The sequence below is a fragment of the Colius striatus genome, chromosome 1, assembly GCF_028858725.1.
Source record: "Colius striatus isolate bColStr4 chromosome 1, bColStr4.1.hap1, whole genome shotgun sequence".
Taxonomy (NCBI): domain Eukaryota; kingdom Metazoa; phylum Chordata; class Aves; order Coliiformes; family Coliidae; genus Colius; species Colius striatus.
This window is the reverse complement of record NC_084759.1, coordinates 133,467,325-133,491,911: the sequence shown is the minus strand read 5'-3', so window position 1 is coordinate 133,491,911 and position 24,587 is coordinate 133,467,325. Positions and strand designations below refer to the sequence as shown.

At 41.4% G+C, this 24,587-nt stretch overlaps 1 protein-coding gene across 2 annotated transcripts in view; it reads right to left on the bottom strand.

Moving 5' to 3' along the window:
- Window positions 1-435: 435 nt before the first annotated feature.
- Window positions 436-24,587, bottom strand: part of TEAD4 (TEA domain transcription factor 4) — a 62,924-nt gene continuing 38,772 nt past the window's right edge. Inside the window, exons 6-13 of one of the 2 annotated variants that reach the window (XM_062008064.1) lie at window positions 22,136-22,270; window positions 21,294-21,337; window positions 18,956-19,011; window positions 18,172-18,302; window positions 17,048-17,221; window positions 4,747-4,848; window positions 3,121-3,273; window positions 436-672 (exon numbers count right to left, since the gene is read on the bottom strand). In XM_062008064.1, the coding sequence (XP_061864048.1) occupies window positions 559-672; window positions 3,121-3,273; window positions 4,747-4,848; window positions 17,048-17,221; window positions 18,172-18,302; window positions 18,956-19,011; window positions 21,294-21,337; window positions 22,136-22,270 (909 nt within the window). In that variant the 3' untranslated portion in view covers window positions 436-558. Of the gene's footprint in view, window positions 673-3,120; window positions 3,274-4,707; window positions 4,849-17,047; window positions 17,222-18,171; window positions 18,303-18,955; window positions 19,012-21,293; window positions 21,338-22,135; window positions 22,271-24,587 lie in introns of both variants that reach the window. The other variant, XM_062008055.1, reaches the window with a different exon arrangement.

The window sequence follows — 24,587 nt, the reverse complement described above, 5'->3', positions numbered from 1 at the left end:
GACACTAAGGTGGCCAGCTAGACAGGTGGATACGTGCAATCTCTGTATAAATGTATGCGCCCTCACATGTCTGACGTACATAAATGTATGGTAAGCATGTCTGTGCATGTGCTGACCTGCAAATAAATGTATTTGTGCATGCACTCAGACCAGATGTAGCATGAGCACTTCCAACCTGTTCATGTGTGGTCAAACTTGTGGAAGCTGCTGCTGCTGCCCTACCTGTATGCCCAGGTGCATACCACTCCTCCTATGTATATGATCACACCCTGTGTATGCTCTATGGGAAAAACATTCCACGGGGTGTTGTTTTTGGTGAAACCCTTAAGCAGCTGTTTGCTTGTTTCTTTGACTCCAAGTCTTTTTCCCCATTTGCACAAACCTGGAGATGCAAATTTATTTGACCCTGTCAACCACAAAACAGCTCAGAGGTAATTTTCTGAAAATACACAGTATCTGCAGTTTATTTTTCAGTTTGGTATAAGGGGGCAGGGGTTGCTCAAGCACAGGCTTTTTTCTTAGATAGGCATCCCATGGATGACTCAGGGCACAGAGTCTCTAGTCTTTCACCAGCCGGTAGATGTGATGCTGGGCACCGTGGTCACTAGTTGACACCTCAAAAACATATGCTATGCACAGCAAGGTCTCCTGTGTGTCCCTGTTTGTCACAACCTAGACAGAAAAGAAGAAGAAGCTGAGATAGCCACAGGTGTTTCTCTGCTTACATACTCCAACACATTTAACATAGAGCAAAAAGTCATCAACAGGCAAAGAACAGAGAAACACAAGAATGATACACAGCTCAAACACCACAACTCCCAGTCTATGTGTCCACACACCCAAGCAAAGCACTTTCACAGCATCGAGACTACAATCCAGTGAATAGAATCTGCTGTGGAGAAAAGAAAGCTGTGACCAAGCTGTGACCAGACCCACTAGGTCACCTACTCGCCACTCCTTGGTGTTGCAGACAGAAAGTGTTCCACAGAAAATCTTTTTGCTCTGTTATCGACTCCTGCTCATGTATACGTTGATGTATCACAGCCATGAACAGTTCTGTCCCTCCATCTGTTCCTGCTTGTCAGTGGTGGATATGGAACACAAGGATTATAGAGTATAAATCATTTTACAGAGACTTACATGTTTGACTCCATTACGCCTCTCATTCCATACACTGTAGATGTCAGAAGGATGGCTGCTACACTCATGAATTCAGCAGCATGCAAAAGGAACAGTGTTGTCCTAGTTTCAGAAGCATGCCACTGCCTATGCTACATGGCAGGGACAAGCAAAATGATGAACCCAGATCTCCCGCTTCAGCTTCTCTTTCTCTCACTGCACAACTTTGCACATTCTTGTCATCTCAGCTTGTGCCATAGCTAAAGCTTCAAGCCTTTATCTCCTGCTGGAGGAGACACACTTTTATCAGCAGTAGCACCAATGCAACTGCAGAAGAAAACATACCATCTGGACACTTGAACTATACCAAAGCCCAACCATTCTTGTTAAAATAGAAAGAAACTGTCTGTTTTCAAACTTGCTTATTACTTTTAGCAGCCTGATTTGAGTCTATTCTGTTTTATTTTCTTACTTCATCATTGACTTTGCAGCTGAACTAACTCTTCTTTCTTCTGCAAACCATTATGAATGATACACATCCAGGTGTGGTAAGGCAGCAGAGTCTTTTCTGAAAAATGAGTTCTGAAATCTTGGAGACCCCAAGCAATGTGCACAGCAAGGTAAATCATCCGTGCAAGATTTGGGTTATCTAAGCTCAGGAAAGTGTCTAGAAAAAATACAATTAGACTTGCTTCAGCTGTTGGTAGCACAAACTGAGGACTAGCAGCATTAAGCATGACCATTTTTCAGCTCCACAGTGGGGAGCAGGGGGTGGAAAACACGCAACCTGCTGCTCAGGGGACAGAACTGCAAGACAATATACAAAAGGCCAGCATCCACTGACACATGCTTCTCTGTGACAGGAGGTGAGGGAAAGACATGAAATTACTCAAAACATAAAGCCCTAGAGGAAGCAAAACTATGTGACAATTTTGTTGCTAAAATATATACCAAGCGCTGGCCTCAGGAACAAAACATGTAGAAAACAGTTATAGTGTTCCTCAGTACAGATTACAGCACATAGGCCTTCCATCTCTCTGGCCCTGACCTCCTTCACGCTTTTGCTCATCTGAAGAAACTCTTAGCAGTTATACTTTTCTCCCTGATGCTAAAGATGTTAGTAAAAACTCCTAAAGCCCTGTCAGGTATATTATTAACCTTGTGGTTTATAGCTGAGGTACCTAGCAGTGAAATGAGTTGCCCGAGGTCTCATAAGATCTCCAGAGAATGGAAAGAAGACCTCTTGATCTGCATTCATTCATACAGCTCCTAGCATCTCTTCTACTTACGCAGCCTCTAGTTCTTCAGGTGAAGATCTGTGATGCAACATGCAGAGGCAGGCACAGAACTCAGTCTCATTAGACCACTTTTTAAAGCTGTTCTTTCCCTTTTCCCAAATTTAGCCTGGAAAGGCTCCTGGTATAACACAGACACTAATGCAAATCTAGTTGCTGTAGCCTTGTAGTACTGCCCTACCTGGAGGTTGCAGTGATTCATGAAGCTGTCACAGGGTTTCCCCAAACATGCCCTTTCTTTCCAGGTTTGGGGTGCTCCAGGTGTTTTTCCCCTACCTGGTGAGTGAAGAACTCTTTCCATGACAAAATTATATAGTCACTTTACAGTGCTCTTGCTTTTTTTTACTTTGCAAAGAGGGCCAGGGCACAGAAAGTACTTGAATGTTTGTCTAATAGTGGAATGTGTATTTCCTTCCCTGACTTTTGCATCCTTCTCTTTCCTTTATCTCTCTGCCTTGTGAGTTCTCACTTCATGTTCTTTTTTCTCCCTCTTACTCAGGTCTCTCAAATTCTTCTGCTGTTTCTCTGTATGAGTTACTACCTCGAGAGCTCCATAAATGGTCTTGAGGTGCAATACATGTGACAGATACTAAGTTCAATTGGATGCTGAGCTGTTAAAAGGAAATCTGCTTCGACTGAAAACAGTGAACTCCCGCATGGGGCTTACATGTTTCCAAGCTCCAACAAAAACAGTTGAAAATCCCACCTGTAAGATAGTAAAGTTCTCCAGAACACTGTTCATCATATACTTCTCAGGAAGGTGCTTGAGTTTATGAATGAAGTTTATCATGTATTCACAGAGAGGGGAACGGTGAATGCGATAAGAATAGTGTCCATTTTCATAGTGTGCATACTCTGTCTGCAATGCAAAAAACAAAACGGGCACATGGGGCTAACATTGTCACATTAGTAGCATTAATTACACAAAGGGATTCAGAGCAGAAAATTTACAATGGTATTTTCAAGCAATTTGCTAACAGTCATAAGATGATTAATTATTCCTCTACAGTACTTCACACCAAGGTCAGTCTCCCTGAGCCCTCTGACTTCTTTGGTATGATTTTTTTGGAACAGTAGGTTCCAGCTTATGAGCTTCGAACTGCCAAGGAGCTGTGAAAGGTAACTAAGAGGAGCAGGCCAATTGTCAGCTATACTATGGCCAGCATTTCTGCTGGAAAAATATTAGGTGTGAATAAACCAAAAAAGTTTAAAACTACTGCTTTAGCAAGACAAGGAAGTTCCTAGTAATGATGGCAAACATACACAAGGGATGCTTTGCAGCTGGAAAAGACTAAAACTTTCTGGTATCTGTAAGAGAGAACATAGTATCTCTGCTTTCTTAAGAAATTGTCTGGTCAGCGTTACACAGAGGAATTTTCTTCTTCACATTCACATCTTAGCTTCTGAATATTACATCTTCCATTGAGCAGAAGCTGAGACTGGATTCTGTAATTTCACAGCAGACTCTTAAATGCCTATTACCTCCTTTCACCCCAAGAGCTTGGTGTCCTTGCCTTTGCACCACAACCTTTCTTTGGCCTATCTATCCCATCCACACAACCAGAGCTCAGGCATGTCTGTCATATGACTGGAGATGGGTCTTGGTAAACAATGTAGCTTGAATTGACTTCTGACACAAGAATACCTGGTATTCTGCACATAGCTGCTCCTCATTTATCTAAAGGCTACTTGAGAAAGAGAGCAGTGGGAAGCAGATCAGAACAGCTGTCTTAGCAGAATGTGGCATCAGAATTTCTTCAATTCCGGATATATGTGTAATTATGAAGCTTCATTGTTGCTCAAACTGTAAGTGTATAAGCACTAAGATAAGCCTCAAAAAGCCAGAAGATTATAGCTTGCAAATTAGTAGTCTACTAATTAATGGCTACAGTGTATAAATGATCTGTTTAAAAACACTGATGAAAGTTCTAAGGTGTTGGCTATTTGGTTTCACCTTTCTGGACTACAAAACAAGGGTCCTGGTTTCCTAGCTTTTCTTTGCTTCCAAAAAACCCCCAGAGAATCAGTAGAGCTGAGAGTCTTAGATATTCACAAGTCTTCAGAAACTGAGATTCAAGCAAAAACCAGCAAGTACTACCAGACTTTCAGTGAAATCCTGAGACAAGGCCACGTTGCACTTATATCTGCTAGCCTCAGAAATAATAATCTATGGCATCCATCTACCTGGCAAGCATGAGATATATTTTGCCTTGAGATATATGCAAGATGCAAATACTTGAAGAGACAAAACAGCAGATAGACAGAACCTTGCACCCCAGTGTCTGTGTCATACCTCCACTTTCTCTACCACTTGCTTTCCAAATGAACATACTTTGGTGGAACAGGTAATGACCATGTTTTCTGGGCTCTCATATTGGCTGGAAACGCCATAGAAAGACCTGGATTCATCTTCAATATTGGTGTTCAAATCAGCCTGCCAAAATAAGAAAGCAAGAAAAAGAGATGGTTATCAATAGATGGTTATGTTTTTCACCATTACCTCACGTAGCCAAGATTGTAAGGCACTGGAGTGTCTGAAGCTCCTTAAGCGGATCAATGTGTGTGAAGCAAGCAGGGGAAATCTGAAGAGTATGCACTAAAGCCCAGTTCCCGCTTCAGAAAATGGTAGCACAGATTTGCATACACATTGGGGAAATCAAATGGAGTATCCTCTTAACATTAAAAACATATGACATGATCCCTTGCCTTAGCTGCCTTAGCCGATATTTACCACAGCTGAACAGTGCCAGGGCAGCATGTAGTTAGTCATAAAGCATGTGGAGAGCAGACAAGAAGGCACTGTAAAGACAGAGTGATGCAACAGTCCAGACTGGGCTGCCTCACCAATGAAGATAAATAGGCTACAGCAACTGTAACAAAGATTTTCCACCCTAGATATGAAGGTAAGGGGAAGCAAACAGAGCAGAGAGAAGGAATGCATGAGTACATACAAGCACTAGGCTCGGGTGCTATGATATGAAGAATGTAGTAAACAGGATACAACAAAATGATCTAACTTAAATGATTCTATAAGGAACATAGTTTCCCAGTTCCACCTAAAAAGACACCTATCTCTATTAGCAGCCACAGTTTTCAAATGTGGATGCTGAAGGTTGGCTAACTGAAGCCTCAAGTTGGGACTCAACTCCTAAAACTCCTGGTTGTCTGAAGCTTCCAGCAGGGGTCATTCCAACCACACTCAGGAAAATGAGACAGTTCCCTCCAGGTCTGAAAACATAACCCACAGGTGGGAATAAATGCCCAGCTCAGCTCCCTCCCTTTCTGAACTAGAAGAGCAGAGCTTCTCTGAACTCTAGAAGCCCAAGTGCTACCTGACATCAGCAGAAAAACAATGATTGGTTCCCACAGGCTACTTCAGACTATTGTATTCCTCCTGCTGAAACAAAACAGGAAACTGAAGAAAGTTTATTCCTGCTACAGCGGATATACTGTGGACTGCACTAGATGCCATTCTAGCATGGTTTTCTCAGCCAGTGTCAGTGAAGATTTCTTATTCGAGATCTAGAGCAACGCTTAGGACAACCAATGCTAGCCTTGGAACTGGACCACTTCAATAAGAAATTCTTCTTTTCTTTGCCAAACAAAATATGTCTCTTCTCTGTCATGAGATAATACTTATTTCTCTTAAGTAGCAATTTCACAAGAGGTTTAAGTCAATCTAGAAAGCATCTAGAAGTCACACTTGGTTTTTATTCCTTTCAAGTGAAAATTTTTTCTCCAGTCAGGCTGGGCCATTTCTGTACCACAACATCCACCAGCAGCTCCCATTTCACAGAGTTATTATCACAGAAGAACTCACCATTTTGCCAATAGTGGCACTAAACCCACTAGCAGGAAAAGAAGTCATGTAATAATGTGCAGTATTTCCATTCAATCAAATTTCCATGGCTGATAACTTGACACTTCAGGTGTGTGAAGGAGGAGGTGCTAAAGGAAATAAAATTAATTATTTCCCCATTTATTTCAGAAAATTCAGTTTTATTTTCTACTTAGCACAACACTGGAGAGCTGCTGCCACTGTGGCGTTGTATACATTTATTTCCACCTAGAGAAACTACCATCTGCATTAGATAAATGATGCCACAGAATATCTAAGCAAGCCAACCAATAAAATCTGATTACCATGATTTATTTTTTTCAAGTACAAACTCAAAAGCAAGTGGAAGACAGATTTAGGGTAGGTTTTTCATGAAGTATAGTGGGCGACACATCTCCTGAAGTACCTCCTAGACTAGCAGTTGTGGCAGTTGGATAATTTGACAGGCACAAAGATTCAGTCCAGGCAAGGTGTCAAAATGCTTCAGTGTTCACATCAACACTGGCAGCATTAGGGATGGGCATAGAGCTTTCACTGCGCTTACTCTGCTTTTAATGGAGAGCACAACAGCACAGAATTTAAATATATGAGCAAAAATCACTCTTCAAAATGACTGCATTGTTTTACGTAGTTTCTAAAAAAACCCCTTAACAGTTATATTATCTTCACAACAGCTTATGGATGAAAGAAAGTCCATTTGTCAGAATGGCTTGCCTTCTTCTCTATGACTCCCTTAAGCAGAATTCCTTCCTCTGAAGTAGTCACAGATCCTAAACCTGTGTGAATACACTTAGCATTTTACATACATAATACATACATACCATTTTACTCCAGCTGTGCACTCATCCCTTTATGTTCCCCTAAATTTGTCATCTCCTGCATACTATATATTCAAGAGCATCCTCTGATTTATCAGGAGATAGTCCTACAAAGCTGGCAATTATTTTAGTCTCATGTTTGCTTCCTCTCAGAAGATAGCTTCACAAAGCATCTGAACAGGTTCCTGCTTCTCTTAACAACTTATCCCTTTTTGCCTCCATTGTTTTCTGCCTCCTCACTGAGCTGAAAACAGATTTGGGCATACAGAATATATCAGTAAAACAATTTGGATTTAAAACTCTTTTAAAAATCATTCTATACCATTCATATTTGCACCACCAAGGCAGTGGTAAATTTTGCACCAGACACAGAAACTACAGCTGGAAGAAGACTGGAAGCTTTTACATTGTCATGGACACCTAAACAACTGGAATGCAGCGTTATGCTACAATGCTTTGTCTACTACTACTGGAGTAGTCCAAATTCAGGCTAGCACAGGTATTAATAGGCACAAAACACAGGTATTACAGACAAACGTAATTCAGGTTGCCAAGTGAATTATTGTCATGCCGAAGTCCTTGCTATCAAATTTTCCCCACTATAATTAAGTAGCTACTTTGTTTTCACCACAGCTACTCTATTGTGGTTTAGGTATTTATTGAGTTATCATAAATTACTTATTTACATGTTAAAGCAACTAACTGTAGTGTTTTACTTCATCCATACTCCAACTGTCTGAATAAAGATCAATTTGTTCCCTTCTCCAAAGAGGAAACAAGGCTAGGAGTCCTTCATATTATCCAGCTGTTTCCCCTGAGATAATAAACATAATGTATGGACCCAATCCTGCTCTCTGAAAGAAACTGTCCCACTGAGTCAAAGAAACAAACGGTCAAGGTTGCAGAGAAACTTGCTTGGACCACTGCTAGATAAACATAGCAGAGGCTCTCACTGCAGAACCAGTCAAACATTTTCAGGATTTCACTGGTAAATTTAAGGTTACATTCTCCTAAACTCTTAATGGCAAATTAAGTGCAGTCAATATGAGGCAAAGCAAAAAGGTGTTAGTTTCACTTAATGAGAAAAGCTTCACTAACCCTAAAAGCCACAATTCGGCAGGTCTCCCATCGCAAGATCTGTCTAGAATTTCACAGCTAGTTAATACCTAATTAACCAACATTAAATTATTTGGTAGTAAGCAAAAATATGATAATATTGTTTGAACTAAGCAGTCATTGCCATTCACTAATGTTATGTACAATCAGGTTCCTGGAAGCCTTTTGCAGTGAAGAAATGACGTCATGTTGGAACTCTCTGACGTTTACATCACACATTTTATTCTAAAGCATCTCCCATATTATGGGCTAGGACTATCAGATATGTCTTAGGGTGGTCGGTCAACAAGAGCTATGCATCCACCTTCTTCTGTCACCTCTGAAAATCTCGACCTACAAACATACACATATATGGAATCTGAGCAACTCCAGGGAAAGACAAAAGCAGATGCCTGAGTGTTCCAGTTCCTGTTTCAGGAGAATGGAGCACCTCAGAGAGATACTGCTGGCCTTAACAGTTACAGATTATTTACTTACTTACAGTAGCTGGTTCCCACCCTCTCAGGGAACTTACTGCCCCACATTGTAGTTATCATATAAATGTAAACTAAACTAAAATAAATGTAAACGTAAACTAAAATTGGCAAATATGTACATGAATACAAGACCACAGAACTGCTCAGGAATGGAACTCCAATCTGTTAGCTTTTCCTGCTATGGAGACAATTGCCTCCTTAAGAGAGACAAGGCAGAAAATTGAAGAACACTTATCTTGTGGGAACATAATGGAAGATTGGCAAGGAGGATTGTAAATATGCACAAGTGACCTGCAGCTGGAGTGTTGAAAAACACATATATCAATGATGCTAAGTGTTGCTTAGCCCTGTGTGCAGGGGAAGTAGAACATCCTTGTTTAGATAACATAGACCTGGGATGTAGGGATGAAACCAGGAAGGCTAAAGCCCTTTTGGAATTAAACCTGGTAAGGGAAGTAAAGGAAAACAAGAAGGGCTTCTTCAAGTACGTCAACAACAAAAGAAAGATCAGAGAGAATATGAACCTGCTGATGAAAAAAGAAGGTGATTTGGTGATGGAGGATGCAGAGAAGGTGGAATTACCGAATGCCTTCTTTGCTTCTGTCTTCACTGCCAAGGACGGCCCTTGGGAAGCCCAGTCCCTGGGGGATAGTGAGATAGCCTAGAGAATGGAAGACTTCCCTGTGGTGGATGAGAATGAGGTTAGAGACTTGTTAGGCAAACTGGACACCCATAATCTATGGGACTTGATGGGATGCACACATGAGTGCTGAGAGAGCTGGTTGATATTATAGCTAAGTCACTCTCCATTGTTTCTGAATTATCAGGAAGGACAGGTGAGGTGCCTGAGGACTGCAGGAAGGCCAATGTCACTCCAGTTTTAAAAAAAGGGAAGAAGGAGGACCCAGGAAACTAAAAGGCAGTTGGACTCACCTCCATCCCTGGAAAGGTGATGGAACAGCTCATCCTCAATTTCATATCTAAACATATAAGGAAAAGAAGGTTATCAGGAGGAATCAACATGGATTCACCAAGGGGAAATCCTGCTTGACCAACCTGATAGTCTTCTACGAGGGTAAAACTGGCTGCCTAGATGAGAGGAGAGCAGCAGATGTCATCTACCTTGATTCAGCAAGGCTTTTGACACTGTCTCCCATAATATCCTTATCAGAAAGCGCAGGCAGTGTGGCTTGGATGAGTGGACGGTGAGGTGGATCGAGAGCTGCCTGACTGACAGAGCCCAGAAGGTGGTGATCAATGGCACAGAATCGAGCTGGAGGCATGTGGCTAGTCAGATTCCACAGGGATCAGGTTCTGGGGCCAGTCTGATTCAGTCTTCATCAAAGCCCTGGATGAGGGGACAGAGGGTACCCTCAGCAAGTTCACTGATGACACCAAACTGGGAGGACTGGCTGATTCCCCAGAAGGCTGTGCTGCCATTCAGTGGGATCTTGACTGGCTTGAGAGTTGGGCAGAAAGGAACCTCAGGAAGTTCAACAAAAGCAAGTGCCAAGTCCTGCACCTCAGGAGGACCAACCTTGTGCACCAGTACAGGCTGGGGATTACCCTGCTGGAGAGCAGCTCTGCAGAGAGAGACCTGGGAGTCATGATTGATAATAAACTAACCATGAGCCTGCAATGTGCCCTTGTGGCCAATGGCATTCTGGGATGTATCAAGGAAAGTGTCCACGCAGTTCAAGAGAGGTTCTGCTGCCCCTCCACTCTGCCCTGCTGAGGCCTCATGTGGAGTCCTATGTCCTGTTCTGGGTTCCCCAGCTCAAGAGGGACAGGAAACTTCTGGAGAGAGTCCAGCACAGGATCACCAAGATGATCAGGGGATTGGAGCATCTTCCTTATGAGGAAAGGCTGGAGGAGACCAAGGGGGGGATCTCATGAATACTTAACAAGTACTTAAAAGATCCGTCTCAAGAGGAGTATCTTTTTGTTCCACAGTGTTCCGCAACTGGACAAGGCAAAATCTGGAACAGAAAGTTCTACTTAAATTCAGGAAAAAACTTCTTTACTGTAAAGGTGAGGGAGCCTTGGCACAGGCTGCTCAGAGAGGGTGTAGAGTCTCCTCTCTGGAGGTTTTCAAAGCCCACGTGGATGCACTTCTTTGTGACCTCATCAAGGTAAACGTGCCTTAGCAAATAAGTTAGACTAGACAATCTCTAGAGGTCCCTTCCATCTTCTACCATTCTGTGATCCTGTGATGGACTCAGAGGCAGTTATCAAACATTCTCCAGATTCCTGTCTTGCAGTGGGAAAGCATAGTGGAAAATTACACCTAAATACCAATCCCTGGTTTATATTCAAAAGCAGCAGGTTCAATGTCTTTGGTTTTCTGCTCTGCTGCTGGTAGGACCGATCTCTGAAGTGCTGTGTCCCCACTTGCGTGCCTCTGCCCAGGTGCAGTTTCACAGAGTCCCCGGATTGTGAGGTACAAGAATAAATTTGCTCTTAGCTTTTTATCTGTGGTTCTGTGGTTGTTCCTGTGTCCTGCCTGTGCCAGCCATAGCCAAATTAACTTCTAAATGTCTGCTGGACAACTACATAAATCACTAAGGGATGCCGTTAAACTTCCCAAGATTGCACCAACACAAAATCATACTGCACATCACGGGGTCTTTAATATCCAAAAGAGCTCCTGCTTTTATCTTACTATCTAAAACCACTACAGTCTCCATGCCAAGATTCCTGTGAGCTTCTCACAACACCTAGGCCATCATGACTAGAAAACACATTGCTGCTTTGGGGAAAAGGACACTTCCTTTCTCTCCACTTTGTCTCAAAGCACACCCAATTCTGGGATGAGCACCCAAGGTAAGCAAAGAAAGGTCTGTTTTACTCTGTCTAATACATTCTATCCTTCAAAGATGCAAAGGAACAGTAGTAACTATCACTTGAAGGAAAATCATCTTCCCAGCATTTCAACAATAGGATGGCTAATTTTCAATTTATAGTCCTGGATTGTTGAATACATAACTGGATGTGATTCTGACCTGCGGACTAGAACCTAGATGACTCAGCTCCTCACTGACAAACACACTAGTATGTCCAACAATCTTACCCCAGCCTAGACAAACCAAAGGAGACTAGTCAGGACTTAGGCAAGTCCACAGCCAGTGGGCTGAGCTGCTTTGGCTCCCAGGCTCCTACTAGCCACTGCTAGGAACAAGATGGGACTGCAGAAGGGGCAGCAGCAGCAGCATTCAGCTGGTTGGGTGGCAACCAGCACTCAAACAGCTGTTCTCTGTCTTTCAAGGGCAAAGGTAAACAAATAGATAAGGTGTATTTCAAGCCAAAGCTGAGTTATGAGCTACTAAACTGGACTAAATTTCTTTATCTGACAAAGTCAAGGTTCTTGCTTTCTGTCCAAGAGTTCTAGGTGCAAAGAAACTGTACAGACTCTAGCATAATAGCAATTTGATATATTTGGGATGCATTAAACTTACTGTGCAAGCTCAGCACAGATGACATACTTATCCATAGCTTGCCCAATCATTTCCAAACATTTTGAAACTACAGGCACCAAGGTATCTGTGATCTAGCGCCTCTCAGAGATCTATATACTGCATGCAAGAGAGATTATCTGCCTGTTTTGGGAGAAACTTCTGAAATTTTCTCCTTTCCAGAGAAGTAAGCTCAAATTTTAAACACCTACAAGACAAGATTTCTAGATGGAAGAGAAGGGATTTGTTTGAGGAAAGGTACAGTAAAACTCAACAAGATAGTATTAACTTAAAAAAATTGACATGGTTTGTCTGAGGCTCTTAGCAGCTCAGCTGAAAAGAGCTCTGATGAGCTTAAGTATATCACTCAACTTCTGCAACCCCAAATAAGAAACAGTTACTGAAAACTTAGCATTGTGCACTATCCTAGTTGTATACTAAGCCAAGATTTTTGTCTGATATTTGGTGAGAGCAAGTTTCACAATTCATTACTGAGAAAGGCCTCATCCTGACAACAACTTTTTTGTGAATCAAAATTTCTCTGAATCACTTCGAAGAAGAAAATTGTGACCTCTGAGAATCAGTCTCCAAGTTATCTGAGGTTTTGAAAAGCAATGATTGGAAAAGACTCCAAATGTTATTAAATGCTGTGAGAAATGATAGCTTACTGATATCTTGCACACAGGTCTCATATGGTCAATGAAAAGGCATATGCTGAACAATTCTTTAACAACAATCCAAAACTCATACCACTGCGTCTTCAGCCTCCAAGGAAGGGGGATTGGGAGAGTTTGTGAGCTATACAAAGACACCAAAAGGCCTTGCCAACAGTAGGGGTAGCCACAACTTAGCTGGCCCACCAGGACTGTGTTATTTTTGACACTCAGCAGACAGATTCTCTCAGCAATTCAGTCTTTCAATCGTCTTTTTGCTGCCAACAATCTCTATACTGTTGAACACTGTGGAGAATAACTTTGGTGAAAGACATGCCAGTGACAGAGTCCTCTCACATAAGGTGGTAACTAGCAGGAGGTGGTGCTGGTGACTACAGGTGAAACTGATGGCCCATCAGATCTATTCTCAGAAAAAGCATGCAAAGATCATAAGAATATCTGTTGCTAGCTGCTGTCTTGTTTGCTGCCTCAGAAGGAGAGCCAAGGACAGAATGGACATGGAGACCAAATTACCACCTCCTTGCTCTCCAAGCAGTTTCTGCCAGGTTAGAATTGAAAGTATACAGTGGGCAGGGCAAGTTGCCAAAGGGAATTTGCACTGCTGCTCTTCTGACTGGATTTGCTTCAAACAGGAGAGAAGGCAAGCATAGGACAGCAGTCTCCAACCCACCTCTTCAGCCCCTTCCAGAAAAGTATAATTCATTTACTGGGAAAAAAAACCACTCAGCAATCAAACTTGTTCAGCTTGCGTATCACCAAGGGGAAGAAATTACTACACATACTCGTCATTAGCAGGAAAGGTCTACCAAGCAATTCCCCTGGGCCACCCCTCTGCAGATGGCTGCTCTGGACAAAGTACCGCCTGTCCCAAATTCCTGATTTGTCATTTTCCTTCTGTCTTACACACAGAGTCTCACCACTTCTGAAGTCTGTAAGATGCAAGAGCACCATCCTACTAATGTGCAAAGCCCTGAAAATGCCTCTTCCCCAAACTATTAATAACGATTCATATAGGAGAAGTTCATGGGGAGAACCAAGTAACAGGTGGTAGAGATAAAGTTACGCTTGAAAAGAGCAGAGTTGCCACTGCCCATGTATTGGGAGGCTAATGTCTCACATTCATTGTCGTGTGCTAGAATGCACTTGGAGCATAGAGAAATGTCACACAGATGTCAAGTTGCCAATTCAAATCTTAAAGTTAGTTCATTGTACTAGACTCCCAATGCCAAAATCTAGGAAAACTTGTAAACATTCCTTATGTTTCAAACTAATAAGCTTTTAACTCTTTTCAGCTGTTACATAAATAATTTAAAGCACCACTGAACAAACACAAACATCTCTCTCTCAGTCAAAGATCCTAAGTGCTGTAAGCAATGTCAAGAAATCCAAACCCTGGTGTTTGGAGTTGGGTTTCTGGTGCACATCAGATCACCTTGTATATTCAATGCTTAAATGCAGTAATGGCAGGTTCTTGCTCCAAGTTCTTCAAGCCTAAAACTACATATATGCCAACCAAAATGAACTTGTGCAACGCCTTGCTTTTTAAGACTTTTGTCACCTGCAGTCACCACTGCAATTCAGAACCTTTGAAAAATCATTCATATATTTACGTCTCAAAACATCCCTTCAAGTATTTAACTCTACTCACCAAGTTTAAGGTTATAACTAATTTGCTTTTGGCTAATACTTTTGCGCTAAGATGATGCTATAAGTTGAAGAGTCTAGTAACTGCTTCATCCAACACAGATTTGGACATCAATAGCATGTTTGTATAGCTGTTCAGAGCAATCAGTAAAATGAAAAAGCACCCTAGCATATACTGTTTCAGAGCTACAAAAATGAAGAGGGTTACAAAAATCTCAGCTGAAATCTAGTTTTCTTCTGTCAGTCTGTTTTCTTAAATTACATTGCCTTATCTGTGAAGACTACTTACTGGTGGGAGGGTTGCACCACACGCATCTATTGCAATATACCACATTCAGTAAGTCCCACAACACATGTAGCACGGTGCATTACAGGTATGGCTCATGTGCTTCGTTTAAGACGGCATTATCACAATATTTCAGGCATGTTGAATATAGAGTTTTGCAACAAAAATGTTTGAAGTTTTCCTCAAGTCAAAATTTTCTGGCTGAAAAGTTTTTTCTTTTTGAATCGCTGTAGTTCTATTGCCTTATAGAACCTATCTCAGATCTTGCAAGATAATTCATGTAAGTATTCCTGTAAAACAGTGCAAATCACAGAAGTGCCCCAATCCTTTCTCATCTAGACTATGGCATCAAGAATGGTGTTTTTGTCCCCTACTACTGTCTACACTGAGAAACAAATACAAGACTGAATTATTTACTTTTTAAAAACCTTTGAAGCTTACATTCAATCAGTGACTTAACTTGTAAACTTAGATTATTTCTAAATGATGGTCTGTATTGTTTCCACCAATAAAACCTATTGTTAACTCCAGATGGGATTCAAGAATGCAAGGGTACCAAAGAAAAAAAACAGAAAGTTAAAATATTAAACCAAGTCCAGAAATGACACTGTCATTATGAAGTGTACAGATGCAGAGACTCAGGACATCACATACACATCAAAGTAAAGGTGTTTCAAATCCTACTTCTCATCTCTTTACAGAAGTCAATTAGTGTCATCTGAACACCAGATGCCACATGTGGGCCCAGGAGACCAACATGATGACATACCACCATATAAACCCTTCAAAAGCCTAACTTGGGTTGCTCTGATGTGATTCATCGGCCCCTTTTATTATTCCGATATTAAAAACCAGACACAGTCCTCAAACTCAATCCCACAAGCCCAAAAGCACACAAACAATTTTGATAAATAAAATCACAGTTGCATTAGATCACAATTTCATTATGATTTCTCTCTCCTTAAGTCAAGGAATTTGAAGTGTTTTATTCTCTCTACATGTCTCCAAGCTCTGCTTTTTGGTTCCTAAAAAGAGAGCCAGTGCTTTTTACTTCAATTTGAAGAGTTTCCCAACAGCAGGAAGCAGCTCACACAGCTCCTACTTCTCCAAGAACCATTCTTAGAAGCTATCCCCTCTTCTTCCTTTCTTTTGTCACAGCAGACCTCTGTTCTTTTTTCTAGACAGTTCTTGGTATCACTACCCTTTCTCAACAAGGCTCTGCTGTCTCTTCCACATACTTTTCTTCCACCCTGAACAGGGGTCTTTTACTTTTTGTTTTAAACTTCCTAAGCAGACTTTGTGGTACTCTGACAGAGTCTAATCCCATGACGGTCGCAGCTGATTTGCACACAGTCTGCAGGTAGTAAACTTAGGTGTCTCCAAGAATCACTAGCAATTAATGCTCTAAGCACTTGAACAGCAGACTGCCAGCCAACATTCTCCAACTCAGTTCTGGAGGGCTAGTCTGGGGACAGCTGGGAAGTTGCACCTAAAGGCAATTAAGTTAACTCTTCCTTCTCCTGACATCAACAGCTAAGAGGCTTTCTAGTGCCAGTTTGTATGAAGAGTATGAAACACAGAAGTGCATTTCTCATCATCTCACTCCTGACCTAAGCTAACATTCAACTGTCCTAAGCTGCTATTATTTTTAATCTTGTAATAACTACATTACTGATCACCCAAACCGTTTTGTTTATACTCTGGAGTACAATGGCATGCTTTTTACAAATTTCAGCTAACTAAAATTCAAATTGAATGAGTAGGCTTTTGACAGGCTGATTTCTATCAACTTACCAGAAGTTGTTTCTGTAATATACTATCAGCATAATCCAATTTCATTATATGTCTCTCTTATCTCATCTGTCCTTGTGCCCACAGTAAATATGTATCTACAAAGTATTAGTACTTGGATAATACAGAATGCAGCTAATGAGATAGGAGAAGAGATGGAAAAATGTTGTCTCGGACTGAGAAGTTACTCAACACTGCGAGAAGTGAACACATGAGAGTATACAGAGAACAACTTCCTCTGAAATCTTCTCTTATAGAGAAATGAAAATTTTATAGGGCTCAAGTCACAACTAGTAAATAAGATCTCCAGACACTAGTCAAGAATAGTTCTCCAGATGACACTGACACTGCTCCAGGCAAGAATGAGTACCTGTTGCAGTCGAGGAAAGATTTCCAGCAACAGTCATGGTTGTATTAAGTTGCCGGCACAGGGAAAATTTGTTGGGAGGTTGCTATTTTCCAACAGCTAGTGATGTCACTGCTTTTAAAATGAGAACTTCATAGCAAATGAGTACTCTACAAAGGGTCCATCCCTTACCCAGAATTTGACAAGGAAGAAAGCATTAGCTGGCCCCCTTTCAAAGAGCTCCTTTAGGCCTCCTTTTTTCTCAGGGAACTTGTCATAGATCTGACGGATATCCACTGCCTCGAGGTAGGGGTCATTGTAGCTGGGGCTTGACTGCCCAATGTGCACAAACAAGTGTTTGTTATACTGCAAGAAGAGGAAAAACATGGAATTAGGAAATCATTCAGTACTGTTCAGTACATACTGAATGTTCATGGTTCTTCACAGAAGACTACTGGAATACACTGAAGGTTTGATAGAACTTCCTAAAAGAGCAGAAGTATTAGCAGAAATATCTCTGCTAGTATAAGCTCATGAAATTCTTTTTTTTTCCTTTTGACACACTCATGCTTTTTGCTTCTTCTGAAACAGTTAGTTTTTTTTCCCATACTCACTTGCAAACCTCATGCTACTGCTATATCATCTGAAATAACCTGAGATACAGAGTGTTACCTGTCACAGGTCACTCAGTCAAACGTCAATGTTCTGTCCTATGAAATGCTGCCTGAAATTCCACAGCAGAGTACCAGCCCAATACTACCGTCTTTTATGAACTGCCCTGTCTCAGACAGAGGAAATGAAACTGGCCCATCACAAATATATGTCTCAAGACACAGTTTCACAAGGCTTAGTGAGACATGCAGATCTTACTAGTTCCATTTTATAGGTGGCACCATTGAAACACATCAATGCAGATTTGGTTGCCCCCAATTTAAGTTCGCAGCACATGAGAGAAACTCATGGTTTCATGTGATCTTATCATCATCTGATTCCGGGTCTATCTTCCTCTAGGACAGCTAGAATAGCCCAACAAGGGTTGTACCACTGTCTTATGACCTCAGTGCCTTGAGCTCTGGTATGTGACCCTGAAAAGGGAGGCCAGAAGCATATGGCACAGAACTGGCTATACTGCTATAGGCAATTTTGTCCTCTAAGGAAAAGATATCTTGCGTTTTCCAGAGATGGCTTTCTATTCTCAGTAGAGTAATGAAGCAAGTATTTTCATACACATGTAGTATCATAACATATCCACGATGAACGGGAGCTATCAGAATATCAAAAACCAATGAAGGGTGGAAGTCAGGTGTGTATCTTACTGTGTCTTGGTCTTGTTGTTGTTCCAAGAATGCAGAGAACTCTAGCATCCAAAGTTTGGAGCTAGCAACCCTTCGTCCTTGCCAAGCTGGTGCTGATGGGGAAGGTGAGAGGCCAGTAGGAGACTCAAACCCTAAGCACACAGAATTTATATAACAAAATTTAGAAAGAGAAAAGTTGGTAATAGCTTTCCAGTAGAGCATCTGTTGTCAAAGCTAACTACATTTTTTTCACAACTTCCACAATCATGCAAAAAACATCATTCACAAGATTCTCACTCTATCTGTGCTTACCCTTTGCTAAGACAGTAACTGTCAGGGTTGGCAACGATGTTAAAGACAACCTACCTGGTTTTGACACCAGCAACTTTTAAGAGGATCTAGACTGGTTTCTAAACGAGCAGTGAAAAACACTGCTTTACTATGAGGATGAAGCACCACTATTAACCTCTCAAAATGGGGAAACGGAAGAGACGTGTTGTTCTATTTACTAAGAAATTGGAAAGGCAATCATGATGGAAAACAGTGTTCTAGTACATGCAGAATGATAGAAGAACAGTAGAGATACATAAACTTTAATTTCTACTGAGTCAGGAGGACAAGAAACCCCGAACAATCAACCTGAACCAGGAAAATTTCTAATTTAAAATAAAACAAAGTTTAAAAGCTTCAGCTCTCTCAGTAAAAGGATGAATGGGTGACAGGGGGAAATCATGCTTTTTAAAATAAACTTTTAAAACTGTTGGCTATACAATTTTAGAGCAACGATCTACGTTCTCTTACCTACCTGGTAATGGCAGTGGAGGCTGTACAGTATAAGGTTGTTGGGAAAAAGGTTTCACGCTACAGAAGTACATGAAAAGAGATGGTTAACAAAAAACACAAATCAAAACAAAGAAAATACTCTTGACCAACTGTTTGCACAGATTAGATCAAGTATTTCTACCAAGGGGGAAGTGGCATAAGTGTCTTTGGGAAATTATCTTTCTGTGTGGGCAAGAGAGTGCCATGGAGAAAGACTGAAAAAACAGTAAGGGGCCAGGATTGGAGTGAGTAAGATTTCCCCGCATACTTGTTATTCAGAGATCCGTATCAGCCTGTTAATATATTGGTGCTCAATTATTTATCCTTTCATTCATTCATTCAACCACAAAAAGATTTAAATTCCTGTAGGTGGGTAAATGTCTGGGTTGGATGCCTCTGAGACTTTTAGGCCCAGATTCAGAGATGTTCAACACCCGTAACTGAACCTAGCTGTCAAGACAGCTTAGCTCCATCTTAACGCCACTGGAAGAAAGATCAGGTTTGAGACATCATCAGACATCAAGGGTGGCAGATACTTCAAATTTCTAAAATAACCTCTCACATTGATGCCTCCTTCTTCCTTTTCAAGCTAAAGGCATAAAATCTACTTTTTATTTCTCCTAGGATGGTTTCCATTATTTACTAGCCATTTTTTCACCACAAGATATTTTAATAGCATCTGCTCCCTGACATGCTTCACAAACATTACCAAAAGCACCATTAGAGAACAGGAACACATGGCTTGGGTGAAGAACATACCTGCTCCCAGAGCTTGTCCTTAAACTATCTTAAATTGCTCCTTTTTGGTTATGTGATAAAAAGGGTGTCTTCATGCAAACAAAGGAGCACAGAGCAACACAGGAGGGGCAACCTGAATAGTACTGTGACACAATTGCACCTGGGGTTATCATTGGTGAACTATCAGCCCATCAAACCACATGGGTTCAGGAGTCCCAGTAAAGCTTGAAGAGCCCTGCCCAGGAGGGGTCATCACAGGAGAGCCATCAGCCCCATGGTCCAAGTGTGAAACCAACGCAGTGAGACAACTAGGGAGGCTTACAAACAGGCTACCTTATAAACTGAGTGGGTTACTGCCCAGATGGTATGGAATACATTATAGAATGCAAAGGAAGCACATTTTGGGATTAGACAACATTTATTACGAAGATGTTTAGGAGAAAACACAGAGATGAAGAGTGCCAGTTGCATGTAAGGTCGGTACAGCTGTCTGTCCATGCCCTACATCTCATCAGTGCAGTTTGTCCTATTTTCTCACTAAATTCTAATTGTCTTCCTGCATGAGGGCCTCTTAGTTCTGTATGTATGTTTGGTCATTTCTGGAGCACCAGCAGTAAGTGAGGGTGTGATCACTAGCAATTATCAAGACAGACCAGCCACCGAGTAGATGGTTTGGGAGCCAGTTGTTGTGTCTCTGGGGCAAAGGCTGCTTTCAGAAGGACCACAAAAGACCATTCAGTCTAAATGACAGAGAGACTGTGAAGTCTGGAGACTGACTGAAAGATGAGATTGTGTGTGTGCTTACCTCTGCAGCAGGCAAACTGGAAAAGTGAAGATCCAGTTACTAGGGGGACTTTATATCTAAGCCCAGTTACTAGAGAGACTCACTCTGTGTGAATCTGTGTGTGTTTGTGCACACAAAAGGCCTGCACCAGCAACCAGCGTGGTGCTGTGTCCTTACGGGTTCACCTGCCTGGGTGCCAGCACACAGAGAGACACAGGACCCCAGGGCAGATCCACATGCATATTCCCCACTAACACACCTTCAACCCTCATCAGCCAGAGAGGAGTACAGGATGAGGCTGTTGGTGCTGTTCACAATTTTGGGAGTGCTGAGCACTGTCTGTGCTGTTCTGTGTGGCCAGCTCTGTGTATATGCAATGTACATGCAATTTGTGTGTGTGCCTAGTGGGAATAGGTGCTCAGCCTTGCTACTGGTTGAACTTGGGAGTATGGACCTGCAGCAACCTCACCTCTATCAGGCTGCTACATTCAGCAGCTCCCTAAAATAACTCATATTAGGCTGCTTGAATCATGGGATACATTAAAGTTGTGTAATCCATGTTGACAGTCCCATATGAAGACACAGGATTTTAGCTATTTAAGATTGTCTCATGACTCTGAGTGTGTCTTCAACCATGGGCCACAAGTCTCAGATACACAGCCAGGAAATCTGCCTGAGAACAAAGACTACATTATCTTAGCATTTTCTAAATCTTTTAATGGCTCATGGTGTTCCTCAGGCAGCATAGAGAAAGCAGCAGAAGCACCTGCTTTGGATGCTCACATGAAGGAATACTCACTCTTGGGAAGGTCCAGCTTGGCCTGGCAAAGCTCCTTGCCAAAACTGCAAGAAAACAACATATAGGCAAAAGTCACTACTCTGAGGACAGAGATGAAAAGCAAGGCTTGCTCTTTTCTGAGGAAAGACAATGCAGGATTACAGACTTTTAAAGATGTGACTGACACTCTTCTTTCTACCTTTGTGGTTTCACCCTTGTGGAGGTGCTGACTGGCATTCTTTTTTCTCTACAACACTACTGCTATAGACATACAACAACTGACCCAATGCACCTCCATCTCCAAAGCTTTAATGATGCTTATTCTCTTGGAGGGAACATTTTCCCCACAAGACCTCCATGGGAGTATTTTGACAGAAATCAATGTTCAATAAAAGCTCACTAGGCTCAAATAAAAGGTATGGGGATGGTGACAGGCTTCATCTGTTAAAGATTTTATATAAGGGCCATCAATTTGTGATCTAAGCACTCAGGATAAATTTGGGAATGATAAGCTTGAGAAAGCATGAGGATGGCCCCAATGGTTTTAATCAAATAAGATCCTGGACTCAAAGTGATACAGACACCTATAAACATTTCAAGCAGCTGCAAACCCAAAGGATCTGACTGTTCTCTCACTTGTGTAAGTTAAAAAACAACCCTTACCCCCACCCCCATATAGTGAAACTCTTGCTTTACATAAGCGTGACCAAAGAACCAGACCCAAACCGTGGAAGCCGTGTTACAGATTTTTTTGCTACAAGACTTTTTTGGCCCAATCCTGATGTTCTCAGGACTTTCCTGAGCAGGTCACAAAACTCTCTCAACACTTCACCCCAGCTCCGCCAAGACACGGATTCACTCACCCCAGAAACAGCAGGGTAGGCTGGTTGTGGGAGACCAGGCAAGGTCATTTTACTATGGAAGGCAGTTGCAGAGATAATCTGGGCAGATGACATTGTAGCCATACTCTGCATAGCTTTATCTTTAGCTGCCTGGTCCTATGGGAAAAAGTAGAAACAGAAAAAAAACAGAATTACTATAATGATAAACAAGTTGCCTGGTCTAATGCTGTGTAACCAGAATTCTCATCAGTTTCTTTGAAGGGAACATGAATCTCTGAAAACCTGGGCAGCAGACTCGCCAATAACTGTCCTAAGAACTCTTCAAAGCATCCTTCACCTATTACTATAGCTTCCAATGTGATTAATGCTTTCTCAAATGTTGGGATCACTGTTAAGCATTTATCCTTTCTGTCTGAAAGCTTTCAACTGCACGGCTGAAACTTTTGTTATGAAAAGTACAACCCTACTTGACTCTCGTGTTTTAATCATTGGTAAGAATATTCAATGGAAAACATTCTTGCTTATCACAAAAACCCTCTAAAAACAAGCTCACAAAAAGAGTTTGTCATCATCACTGCAAAAAAACTATCTCAATTTACCACTTCATTAGTCTCAGGTAGAGTTGATCATTTTATTCCCATCACTGGGGAAAGAAGAAATGTTAATAAACTCCCAGGGCACATACACAAGGACATTCCTTTTTCTGTATTTTAACAAGGCTGCAGAATTGCACACATTTTTACAGGCACAACAACTAGGAGGTCTGATGTATGTTTAAAACAAATAGCATTCTTCATTTCTTCTTCCAAGGAATAAACAGACAAACAGAAGCACTTTCCCACATTCTGCAATTCCTCCTATGTCCCATACAATTAATCTTCAGCCCTCGAACACTCCACATTTATCTGTGGCATTATAATGGCAACACCACAGGTTAATTCATGGCTTACAGAAACTGCTGAAAAAGGTACACTCTTGCCATTGTCTTCAGGAATTCTCATTTCCCATTTGTGTTCAATGAACTGCAGTAAGTTCTCACCCTTGGGTCTCCAAAATCTCTAACCTCTCCAGTTTCTCCAAGGTTTTCAAAGCCCAGGGATTCTGATGTGTCTAACACAAAAACATTTGGAGGAGGCATAACAAAAGCTCAAGAATAAATTATGTTTAAGTGGAATGATCAGTAGGAATGTGCAAAGCTTACATACTTCTATTTTTACAGTATCTGTGACTCCTATTAGTACTATTCAAATCAATGTAAGCGAAACACTAACAGCTGAGAAAGTTCCTAAGGTTCTCCAAAGCCATGGGAAAGTTTTTTTCAAAATCTACTTTAAATTACAGAATCACAGAATCTTTAGGGTTGGAAGGGGCCTCAAAAGATCATGTAGTCCAACTCCCCCACCAGAGGAGGCCATCTAGAAGTTCTAGAGAACACTTTAAGGAATACCTACAACATTTTTTAAGGATAAGCTGCCATTGCAGAAAATAATTTTTTCCCTCACTTTACCTTCTCATTGGAAAAATTTTTCCCTCACTGGAAACATTTGTCTGAGTTTATTCGTGAATATATGGGAAAGAATCATTTACCTGTGGAAGTATTAAAGTAAGAAAAAAACCCTCAAATCAAAACCAAACCATTAAGGAGAAGGGAAATTATTTTATCTATTAACTCCGTTGTGTTTTTCTGTTTGGTTCAAATGCCTGTCAGACTGTTAGAAAAGCATATTTTTGTAAAAAAATCTTTTTTTTTCAGCTCAACAGTTCTGTATTTGTTTGTATCATGTTTCCAGTACACACACAAAAAAAAAAACCAACAAACCCAAAATGAAGTAACAAAAACTTTTACCAAACATTTGCAATGCTTGTGGGTTATTTTACTTTTCTCCCACCTCTATCTGTACAGTGCACTTAGAGAAGTCAAACCAATTTGAGTGGAGATGGTAGTATTATAGTGATTTCTCCGAAAAGTCAGTGTGTAGGTGCTCTGATTTCTAGGATAAAAACACGAAAATTTATACTCTCTGTGGAAAACCAACAATGATAAAAGAACACGCAGCTATCAGCAGGAACTTGCAAGAAGGGCAGCAGCTTTTGTGATTTCATTTTCTTGCTGTATGAAAAGGACTATCAAAAGCCAAGTAGTAAATATGCTGAATCAGTTCTACAGACTTGCCTCTGCAGGCAGAAAGGAACAGTCAGGTACTGGGGAATGGTTCACTGCAGGCAGCTGGGCAGAGCTCACAGTATGGCCTAGGGTGTTGCAAAAGGAGAACAACTAATGGCTCCATGGAGCTCTGTGAGAAACCTTTGTTCCCTCAGAACAAAAATAGCTGGATCCTGTGTGCTAAGTGGAAACAGGTTTGGCTGACTGGCTTTTCAATCACACCAAATCCCAGAGCTATGACACGCAAGGAATGGAATCAAGGTTACAGATATAAGCAGCGGTAAATCTTTTAACACCCTGGGCAGTTGT